This window comes from Lepisosteus oculatus, chromosome 25 (genome assembly GCF_040954835.1).
Source record: "Lepisosteus oculatus isolate fLepOcu1 chromosome 25, fLepOcu1.hap2, whole genome shotgun sequence".
NCBI lineage: Eukaryota > Metazoa > Chordata > Actinopteri > Semionotiformes > Lepisosteidae > Lepisosteus > Lepisosteus oculatus.
Genome location: NC_090720.1, coordinates 312,603 through 323,346, shown reverse-complemented (window position 1 = coordinate 323,346; position 10,744 = coordinate 312,603). Strand labels below are relative to the sequence as shown.

Sequence of the window (10,744 nt, the reverse complement as noted above, 5' to 3'; positions counted from 1 at the left end):
ACGGGACCCGCGCGCAGTTAGACACGCCGCGAGGGCAGCGCCGGATCGCTTCTTGCCAGTGTTATTTACTTCAGTGAGGTATTCCTTTTCAAAATGAATATCAGGTTGTGGGGAAACTGCTTTTAAGATGTCGTGTCATTCGTCATTGTAACACTGTAACTGTAAACACACAACACAGGTCACTGCAAATGTTTTTTTCTCTAAATTGTATATTTAAATTAGCTGTGGCTGACGTTAAACAATAGCAAACCCTTACGCCATCACACAGCGCAGCGCCTGTCGGCTCAGGTCTCTGCTGGAGGGAAGACAGAAAGCGACGCACCCGGGCGCGTTCACATCCCTTGTACGAGCTCGCCCCCGGCGCGGCCGTGAGCGAGGCGTGCGCGTCTCCCGGTTGGGGCGCGCGGAACGGTGATGCTGCTGAGGAGGAAGATGGCGGCGGAGTGGAGTCTGGAGAGCTGCTGCGGGCACTGAGGGAGCGAGAAAGACACCGGAGAGAAAGGAAGGGATACAATAAAGGCACGCCAGCGACCACACACACCGCAGCCCAGTCACCGCCTCCGGCAAACCGGCGTCAGGAGCGCTCGCTGCCCTCGCAGGCTCTTCGGGGGAGCCGAGAGAGGGACCTCAGGAGCCCCCGGTCCGGAGCGCCTGGGAGCTGGGAGGAGACTCGCCGAGCAGCCGGCGGAGGGAGAGGCTGAGCCACACCGGGGAGCCGCGGCCCGGAGAGGAGGTAAGCAGGATTGGGTGTTGCGCCAGGACCCCTCCTCAGCCCCGCCAGTCCGGTACCGCCGCGGCCGGCCCGGCTGCTGAGCCCCCCGGAGACCCCGCTCACTGACGGCCTTGGTCGTTGTCGACCGCGTACTGCATCATCATCATCATCATCATAATCATTTCCATCGTCCGCCGACAGTAATCTGGGGTGTTCGGGGTGCGAGCTGTCTCCCGGGTGAACAATGGCAAACGGCGAGTCGACTTCGCTGCGCTTCACGGTCCACATCCTCATCCTCCAGAGCTGCTGTGGTGGACGTAGCTGCTAGCTTTCTCTTCCTCTCAGATGAGTTGTTTTTGTTCCTGGTGTGATAAGTAGATGCTCCTTCCCACCAGACAGGTGGTACAATGAGGGCGTTTGCTTCTGGTATAAACGCATTTCAGCTCCCCGAGGCGCGCAGGTCGGTCCTTTCCTGCCTCTGTCCGGTCCAGCTCCCTCTGACCGCCTCGGCGGACGTTCCCTGGGGTCCAGTGTGCGGCTCTGTTCCTGGAGGCCAGGAAGCCGGCGAGTTAGCGGGGTCGGTGTTTACTGCCCGAGGGGGTGTGGGGCAGGAGCTCTGCCCGTGGGGCTCTGATGCCTGTGCGAGCACACAGCTAGTGACACTCTGATATTGCCTCCACCAGCACTGAGACACAGGCTCGGAGACCTTGAGGCGCAGGCAGACAGGGTCCATGAGCACCCGTCTCTCTGGATCTGGGGCTGCCCCCAGGGTAGACAGAGGCTGAGCGCTCTGGGGGCAAGTGAAGAACTGCTGTGGCACCTAGTGGATAAAACTGAGCTGGAGGCTGTATGTAGGAAATGCAGTTTGTTTTCTAATTAACATTGTAGTTTTGAGACAATGCCTGAAGTAGATCAGATTGCTGTGAGAATGGAGTCTGATCTGTACAGAGTTGCCCTCATTGTAACAACACTTATCACCCCTGTGAATTGCTGTTCGCAAAGTACACTGCACAGGGACTGTAGCCCCTATTGGAACAGGACTGGTCTGCTGTACTGGAACTGTAGCCCCTATTGGAACAGGACTGGTCTGCTGTACTGGAACTGTAGCCCCTATTGGAACGGGACTGGTCTGCTGTACTGGAACTGTAGCCCCTATTGGAACGGGACTGGTCTGCTGTACTGGGACTGTAGCCCCTATTTGAACGGGACTGGTCTGCTGTACTGGGACTGTAGCCCCTATTGGAACGGGACTGGTCTGCTGTACTGGGACTGTAGCTCCTATTGTAACGGGACTGGTCTGCTGTACTGGGACTGTAGCCCCTATTGGAACGGGACTGGTCTGCTGTACTGGGACTGTAGCCCCTATTGGAACGGGACTGGTCTGCTGTACTGGGACTGTAGCCCCTATTGGAACGGGACTGGTCTGCTGTACTGGGACTGTAGCTCCTATTGTAACGGGACTGGTCTGCTGTACTGGGACTGTAGCTCCCATTGTAACGGGACTGGTCTGCTGTACTGGGACTGTAGCCCCTATTGGAACAGGACTGGTCTGCTGTACTGGGACTGTAGCCCCTATTGGAACAGGACTGGTCTGCTGTACTGGGACTATATAAACGCAAATTTGCCTGTTTCAGATACTTTTTACTTTTAAGTCATTACATTTTTAAGTGCTGCATTTTGTACCTATGAAGGTGGCCTGAAATGTCAAGTCAGCACATTTGTTGTACAGTTTGCAATGGAAACCAGTAAAGCTTCAGGAGAAGCCGAGCTGGATGAGCCTGCTGGATGAGCCGTGCCAGGCCAGCAGGGTGATCGCTGGAGAGTCATCATCACATTCCGTCATCTTTAATTAGCACATGGCCTTGGCTCAGCGTGTGAGTGATAAAGGGTTTCTCTGTGGCCCCTGGAGTCTGAAGTTCGGTCAGCCGGTTTTGCTTTACTTACCGATGGCCGTGAACCGAGACCGAGTCTCGGTGAGACCGCTGTGTGAGCTGACATGTTTCCACTGTGTCTTCCCGAGCTCTTCCATCGGCGCTCTGCTGGTTTACTTACTGTCGTTTGTGCAGAGCGAAATGGATCAGAACCAGACAGTTGCGCACTTCTAGGTTTGAACACCCCTCCCACCCGCAGAGCACACCTGTTATACTGGTCTTTGTGATAATCTGTTCCTCACAAGTGTGGCTGTGGCTGCGTACACACACACACACACCCACCCCCGCTGGTGTGACCGGAGAGCTGGTACCCCAGCAGTGCGTGGGGAGGGGGTGTTGACAGGGCCCAGGAGGTGTGAGCAGGTCTGGGTGCCTGAGAGGGCTTTGAAGAGCTCGCACCTCGCTGCAGCGGCGCGAGGAGGGGGGGCTCCCTGTGCGCTGGCCTGGGGAGGCCTGGGGCCCGGCGGAGCTGCCTGGCAGGCCCAGGGAGTCGGGTTTCTCCTGGCTCGAGCCCAGGCTGTCATTGATCTGGCTCAGTGTGTGTGTGTGTGCGGCTGTGATCTGCTCTCCTGGACTGGTTTTAAACATGCGTCACGGGTCCTGGCACCTTCACTCCTGCTGATGTCTGGGCTGCAGATCAAAAGCTTTTCCTTCAGGGCTGGGTGGGGAGATGACTGGGGGTCTGCCTTGCGAGTGCAGCTCGGGGGGCACTCGGGCGCACAGGAGCCTCTCGTCTGCAGGGCCCCGGAGCGCCAAGCCCGAGTCTCCCGCGCTGCCCTCTGGCTCCCTGGCGCTGCAGAAACGCGAGCCCTGCCCTGCGGCCTGCTGGTCAGCTGGCATCAGCACTTTGAGCAGCAGTGATGACTGTGCAGCTCCAGGCAGGCAGTGTAGGGCGTCCCGCTGTTCCGATCGGCAGCGTCGGGAAGCTCCCAGAGGCTGACGAGATAGAGGCGGTCTATCCTGTCTGGCGGGCGTCATTGTTGAGAGCGAGCTTATTTCGGGAACCGGGGGGCTTCGGTCGCTGTGCCCATGTTTTGGAGGAGTGCCGTGGGCTGCTGGGGCAGGGCTGAGTCGTGGCGCCAGGGTGAGAGCAGCCCTTCGTCCTTCCCTCCTTCCCCCCCTGCGGCCCCCCTCTCTCTCCTTTCTGCCTCCCCTTTTCCCAGGATCTGCTCTGCTCCTCGTGGCTCGGGGCTGACCCCCCTTCTCTCTCTCTCTCTCCGGCAGCAGCCATGGCTTGCTCGTCCGACAGCGAGGACGATGGCTTCGTTGCCATGGACACGGAGGAGGCGGCGGGCGGGGCTGCGGGGGCCGCGGGGGGGCCGGCAGAGGGCCGCATGGAGCAGGACGGGGAGCCAGCCCGGGGCGGGGGAGCGCCGGAGCCGGAGGGCGAGGGCCCCCCCCGGGCGGAGCAGGCCATGGGCGAGCTGCCCGAGGAGGTGCTGGAGTACATCCTGTCCTTCCTGTCCCCCTACCAGGAGCACAAGACGGCCGCGCTGGTCTGCAAGCAGTGGTACCGGCTCATCAAGGGTGAGGCGGCGCGGGCCGGGCGCTCCACCGGGTCGGGTCCGGGTCCGGGTCCGTGCCTGAACCCGTCTCTCTCCCGCTCTCCCCAGGTGTGGCCCACCAGTGCTACCACGGCTTCCTGAGGGCAGTACAGGAGGGCAACATTCAGTGGGAGAGCCGCACCTACCCCTACCCTGGGACTCCCATCACACAGCGCTTCTCTCACAGTACGGTCCCCTGTCGCTGGTCCCACCTGCACGTCCTCTCCCTCTGTCTGTCCCTCTGTCTCCTCACGCCGGGGGCCATGTGTCCGTCCGTCTGTCTCCTCGCGCCGGGGGGCCGTGTGTCTGTCTGTCCGTCTGTCTCCTCGCGCCGGGGGGCCGTGTGTCTGTCTGTCCGTCTGTCTCCTCGCGCCGGGGGGTCGTGTGTCTGTCTGTCTGTCTCCTCGCACCGGGGGGCCGTGTGTCTGTCTGTCCCCCCATCTCCTGACAGAGCCCCAGTGCACAGCTGCTGTAAAGCCTGGAGTGGATCAGGCTGCTGTGAAGCCTGGAGTGGATCAGGCTGCTGTGCACTGGGGGTCTGATGGCCATGCCTGGTAGTATCTGTGATATGTGAATGTGTGTGATATGTGTCGCGTGTTCCAGGTGCGTGTTACTATGACAGCAACCAGTCCATGTACGTGTTTGGGGGCTGCACTCAGAGCAGCTGCAACGCCGCCTTCAACGACCTCTGGAGACTTGACCTCAACAGCAAGGAGTGGATCCGGCCACTGGCGTCAGGTGGGCACACTGCTGGGCACGGCTGGCTGCTCGGGCCGGTCCTCTCTCCGCTGACAGCTGCCCCGGTGCTGACCCCTGCCCTCCCTTCACTCAGGTTCCTACCCCTCCCCGAAGGCTGGGGCCACTCTGGTGGTGTACCGGGACCTGCTGGTTCTGTTCGGGGGCTGGACCCGGCCCAGCCCGTACCCCCTGCACCAGCCCGAGAGGTTCTTCGATGAGATTCACACGTACTCCCCCTCCAAGAACTGGTGAGAGGCGGGAGGGGCTGCCCTCCGCGGCGACGGGGGAGAGGAGGAGGGGTTTGGGGGTGTTGTGAGGGTGTCAGTGGGGGGGTGTGGTGGCTGCAGGGGTGTAGTGGGTCGGGTGTCAAGACTGGAGGAGAGATGGAGGGGAAGATGATGTCGAGTTGCTTGAAAGAGAAAACTCAGTAGCAGACCGTCACATCTGAGAGGCTTCGCTCTCTCTCCACCCCTGCTGCTCCCCTCACTCCTCCCCCTTGCTCTCCTGCTCCCTCTGCAGGTGGAACTGCATCGTGACAACTCACGGCCCGCCCCCCATGGCCGGCCACTCGTCCTCCGTGATCGGGAGCAGAATGGTGGTGTTTGGGGGGTCGCTGGGGTCCCGGCAGATGTGAGTAACCCTCAACCCCGACTCCCCCCCGGCGCTGCTCCCCCTGTTTGATCAGGACTGCAGCCCCGGGCCTGTCGCTGACTCGTCGTGTGCATGAGGTGTCAGCGTCGCCTCTCTGTGTCTCGCAGGAGCAACGAGGTCTGGGTGCTGGACCTGGAGCAGTGGTCCTGGTCCAAGCCGGCCGTCGCGGGTCCCGCCCCTCACCCGCGGGGGGGTCAGTCCCAGGTGAGCGGACCCCTTCACAGACCGCTACTTTAACTGGAACTCGCAGGAATCGGGCTCTTTGTATCCCTGGCCATCTCCTGGCTTTACAAAGGCTGCTCTGTAACCCTGTAACTGTGTAACAGTGATGCAAGGAGGTGCTGCAGCTCCCTTTTAAAGCTCTGTAAGTCCCCATCGATGAGCTGTGACATTTCAAATGTTGCTCTGCGGTCGCCAAGGACATCAGTGTTTGTCGGGATGCAGTGAAGCCCGTCCTGCTCGGCCCTGTTTTTCTCAGCAGCGCCTCTAGTCCAACTGTCTTGTTCCTTGTCTCAGATCGTGATGGACGACGAGACCCTGCTGATCCTGGGAGGCTGCGGCGGCCCCAACGCGGTGAGTCCCGAGCGGCCCGTCCGCCCCCGCGCCAACCGCGAGTGTCCCTGTCCAGCGCCCTCTGACCCCGCTGCCTCTGTCCGTCTTTCCCAGCTGCTGAAGGATGCCTGGCTGCTGCACATGGGCGCCTCCCCCTGGTCGTGGCAGCAGCTGCGGGTGGAGAACGAGGAGCACGGCGCCCCGGAGCTCTGGTGCCACCCTGCCTGCCGGGTATGGCCCGCCGCGCCCCGCCCGGCGCTGTAGTGTCAAACGCCGCCGGACCGTGTCCGATTGCGAGTAACCCCCCGTCCTGCTCTGTCTCCAGGTGGGCCAGTGTGTGGTGGTGTTCAGCCAGGCCCCCAGCGGCCGCGCCCCGCTCAGCCCCAGCCTGAACTCGCGGCCCTCTCCCATCAGCGCCACGCCCCCCTCGCTGGCACCCGAGCAGCGCGAGCTGCGGCCCCAGTCCCCGGTGCGAGGGCTGGGCGAGGAGGCGCCCTGCGTCAACGGCCGCTGGGGCACGCTTCGGCCGCGCGCGCAGAGGCAGGGCGGGGCCGGGGGCGGGCGGGAGGGCAGCCCCTCCCCCTCCCGCGGCGCAGACAGCCCCCCCGCCCTCAACGGCTCCTGCTCCTCGGCCGGTGGCAGCCCGGCGCAGGCCGGCTCGCCGGGGACTCCCAGCGCGGTGGAGGGATACGAGTTTCGGAGCAGGACTGGCACCGACGCCCACCCGCGGGCGCTGGACTACGGCTGGGATCCCAAGCCGGCGCTCCCAGAGTGCCCCACCCCCGAGCAGACCAACGGGCTGCACACGCCGCCGCCCCAGAGCGCGGCGCGGACGCCCCCGGGCGCGGTGTCCCCCGGCGCGCTGCGGAGGGGCCTGGAGGCCGTCAAGGCCCTCTCCACGGCTCCTTCCTCTTCCTCTTCCTCTCCGCATGGGGGCGTGGCCACGGCCTCCAGCCCGCCCCCTCCTGCCCCGCCCCCGGCCGCGGTCGACGGACACTCCATCCCTCCAATCGCGCGGCGGCTGGGCCACCACCCCCCCCAGTCGCTCAACGTGGGCAAGCCGCTGTACCAGAGCCTCAACTGCAAGCCCATGCAGATGTACGTCCTGGACATTTCCCGGGCCAAGGAGAGCGGGATGGTGGCCTGGAAGGTTTTCGGGGGTGGGAGCAGCTCGGTGGTGGGGCCCCCTGAGACCAGCCTTCACACGGTCGTCCAGGGCAGGGGGGAGCTGATCATTTTTGGGGGGCTGATGGACAAGAAGCAGAACGTGAAGTATTACCCCAAAACCAACGCCTTGTATTTTGTGCGCGCCAAGAGATAATACAGCCGGAGAGAGACGGACTGACCGACTTGCCCCCAGCGAGCGTTTGGGGGTGTTGGAGGGGGAGCAGTCGCTGACCCCCACTTTCTCTCCGCTTGTTTACGTGCACCACTCCTCCTTCCTCTTCCTCCTGCTGCCTTGTACAATAAAGGGAGCCCTGTGTGGGGGCAGACCGGACAGAGTCCAGCTCCTAGCTGCTGTGCCCCTCTCCGCCATCGCCCTGCGCCCCGGTGTGGGGTTCGGGGAGGTGGGGGATCACCCTCCCTCTCCCTGTGGGGGCAGGTGGGGTCTCATGGCGGTGGGCATCTGCTCTGTCCCTCTGCAGACCGGCAGGAGGGGCGGGGGCTGAGTTCTGGGATGGGTGGGTGGGGGTGGGGGTAATTGTTCTCTCTCTGTTTACAATGAAGGTTTGACCGCGCGTGCGTGTGTGTGTGCGTGTGTGCGCGCGCGCATGAGTGTGTCTTTATGGGCCCAGGTCTGGGCTCTGAGGGAGTGTCATGTGGAGAAGTGGGAGGGGTGTTCTGGAGCGAGGAGGGGAGGTTGGTATGGTTTGCAACACGGAAGTGAAGAAGATGAAATGGCGATGTGACCTGGAGGTTTCTGGGAGTGTGATGGGAGGGCAGACACCCCTCTGTTGCAGTATGGGGGTGCAGTGGGAGGAGGGGAGATCCTGAGGCGTCTCCAAGTGATCCTGTTTCCTGGGGGTATCTTTGCTGCCTTGTGTTTCAGCTGGTGATGTGACCAAGATTACATAAATAAAAACTCATGAAGGATTAAAACCACGGTCACCGTTCTGATCAAGTGTGATTTCAAGCAGTGTCGCTGTGGCGTGGGCGAGCCAGGTCCACTGGGGACAGCGTGTTAAACACAAGTAGCTGTGTTAAGTGATGGTGGGGGCTGGCGAGGCCAGTGAAGGCTGGGAACTGTCCAATGAGACTAACAGCACATGCCCGACTTCTGTACACACAGGCTCCCAGGGGCATGCTGGGACAAAGTGGAGCATCAGAGGCTACGGCCAGCAGGGGCCTGTCGGATCACCTCGCTCCCTGCGCCAGTTAGGCTGAGCGATCCCAGGACCTGATGTACCTGCTTCTTGATGGGTCCCCTGGGTGCAAACTTTAAGAGTATCTGGGCAGCTTGTTCCAGACTCCTACTGCTCTTAGTGTAAAGACGTGCCTTCTGTTTTGGGTTGGTGGCTAGGGCAATTGATCACATATGGCATTGTGTAATGCTCAGTTAATAAACAGTGAAATAAATCTGTAATAAATTTTGCTTGTTTTTGGTTAATGGCTGCAGACTGAAGAATGTCAGTCTGTTAATTAAAGACTTTAACGAGGGGTGAATCCTTAACGATCCTCTGTCTGCGTAGCCTGTTATGCGAAGCTGCCTGAACACTTGCCTAGTGTGTCGGTCAGGAAGCCTGTTAGGACAGCAGCAGTTCAGGAGGGGAGGGGGCCTTGTGACCCCTCCTGTTCGTCTGGCTGCAAGAAGCTCAATGACCCAAGAGTCCCGTCAGCCTGATCTGTAAAGGGCTCCACAGAATCGGCTCCAGAGACCCGTTTAGGGAGCTGGTTCAAGACTCCCACAGCTCTCTGTGTAAAGTGCCTCTTGTTTTCTGTCCTGCGCTCATATCCCTGAGCTCCTGCTGTTGCTGGTTGGAGGAGGTGCTGAGGTGGCTGTGAACATCTGCTCCCCAGGGGAGGTCAGGTGTTTCAGCTGCTTGTTGTGACAGTTTCATGTCCTAGTTTTTAGTTGCCTGAGCCTGTACCCTCATTTAACACTTTGTGGTTTTGAAGCCTGTTTTTTTCTTGTTGATTTCTGCATGCTCTTCTGCCGCGGTCTCTCCTGTGGTAAGGGGGAGGGGGGGGTTCCCCGCTGCGGTGGCGCCCCCCCAGCCTGCCCTGCAGCAGCGCGGGCCCTGGGCACCTGGGTGCACGGAACCTGCCAGGGGCCAGCCTGTGCCCGGCGCTCTGATCGGCGCGGTCTCTCTCCGCTGCTGTATCTGCGTAAGGGTTCAGGACGGTGCCAACACACCAGGCCGACTCGGAAACCCCAGCCCAGTCCGCCCTGTCCACTCGGGACAGGCAGTCGTGCCGCAGTCCCTCTCTGTGCCAGGAGTGTCAGGGATGGCCCTGCCTCTCCAAGCATAGAAGGGTCCCTGTGTTAACAGATTTGTATTTGGGTCTCTCTGCTCACTTGGCATCACTGCTTTGGGATTCATAGATGATGGTGCCTGAATGTCCTGAAAAATGATTTATCTCCACCTGTATCTGTCCCCTTGTCCCCTCCCCCTGTTACCTGTCCCTGCCCTTCCTCTCCCCTTGTCCCTGCCTCTTCCTCTCCCCCTGTCCCCTGTCCCTGCCTCTTCCTCTCCCCTTGTCCCCAGTCCACGTACATTCAGCTGTCTGCCCTGTTAATGGGAGTGAAGTGCAGTTTGTGACTTGGGCAGTTTTTAAGTGTTACTGGTCAGAAGTGTTGTTGGCCGGGCCGTATTCATATCATCCTTGGTTGGTTGTTAATGGTTTTTTTTTTCATTAAAAGTATCTTTTTAATTAACAAGTGAGCTGTTGTTTTATTGCACTGCCCTGGTGATATTGGTCTGTTCACCAGTTCCAGTCTGGCGTTGCTGCTGTAAGTCAGCCCGTCGCCCGGTGTGCGTGGTTTCGGGACGAGGTGGGTAAGTCGCACCCCAGCAGCAGTGAGCGGCCGATCCGCAGGAGTCCAGTCTTGCAGGCGGGTGGCTGGTGTGCTCTACGCCCACACTGCCCACGGCTGGAGCCGCCAGCTGGACTCGTGTCTGCCAGGCGCCTGCGCCCCAACAGCAACAAGGGTCACAGCTCGGCGGTGTCCCATCAACCCTCGGCTCCCACCATTCCTCCAATTTGACTGCCCAGGGGTCCCAGCTGGCCGCCTCGCCCTGGAAAGGTCACCCTGAAACTGCTCCAGCACTGCAGCCAGGACGTCTGATCCAGACACCCGCCGCCCTCTGTGTAAAGGTCTTCCTATCCCTGGTTAGCTGAACCTTTTAATTTCCTTTTGTCTCATGGTCTGGGTATCTTACAGGTACCTATATCGATAAAAAAACTTAATCTTAATCAGGGAAAGATCATAAGGAAAAAACCCTATAGATATTTCCATTTGAGAAAATATTTTAATTGATTATTCAACTACTCGCTTTGGAGCAACACCCAAGCTGCAGGATCCCTGTTCAGCTCTTGTTACCCAGGAGAATAGCGCCCCCGTGTGAAAGCCGCTGTACTGACCTCGGCTGTCCACTGGGTGGCGCAGGAGTCCG

General features: G+C 60.5%; 1 protein-coding gene across 5 annotated transcripts; it reads left to right on the top strand.

Moving 5' to 3' along the window:
• Positions 1-235: 235 nt before the first annotated feature.
• fbxo42 (F-box protein 42) lies at positions 236-10,008 on the top strand. Of its 5 annotated transcripts, none has more exons than XM_069184085.1 (10): positions 236-733; positions 3,871-4,170; positions 4,257-4,373; positions 4,791-4,925; positions 5,020-5,173; positions 5,445-5,555; positions 5,684-5,780; positions 6,093-6,149; positions 6,243-6,359; positions 6,454-10,008. In XM_069184085.1, exons 2-10 carry the CDS (start codon positions 3,873-3,875, stop codon positions 7,447-7,449), a joined length of 2,082 nt encoding a protein of 693 aa, XP_069040186.1. In that variant the 5' UTR covers positions 236-733; positions 3,871-3,872; the 3' UTR covers positions 7,450-10,008. The 5 variants fall into 5 exon arrangements, with proteins under 5 accessions (XP_069040186.1, XP_069040185.1, XP_069040184.1 ...); XM_069184084.1 differs by having other exon boundaries at positions 238-733; positions 3,868-4,170; XM_069184083.1 differs by lacking the exon at positions 236-733 and adding an exon at positions 925-1,061.
• The last annotated feature ends 736 nt before the right edge of the window (positions 10,009-10,744 follow it).

Coding starts and splice junctions, on each gene's coding strand:
- fbxo42 (XM_069184081.1), top strand. CDS start 3,673: ATGTTTTGGAGGAGTGCCGTGGGCTGCTGGGGCAGGGCTGAGTCGTGG. Junction 4,926..5,019: donor GATCCGGCCACTGGCGTCAG/GTGGGCACACTG, acceptor CCCTTCACTCAG/GTTCCTACCCCTCCCCGAAG. Junction 5,781..6,092: donor CGCGGGGGGGTCAGTCCCAG/GTGAGCGGACCC, acceptor TCCTTGTCTCAG/ATCGTGATGGACGACGAGAC.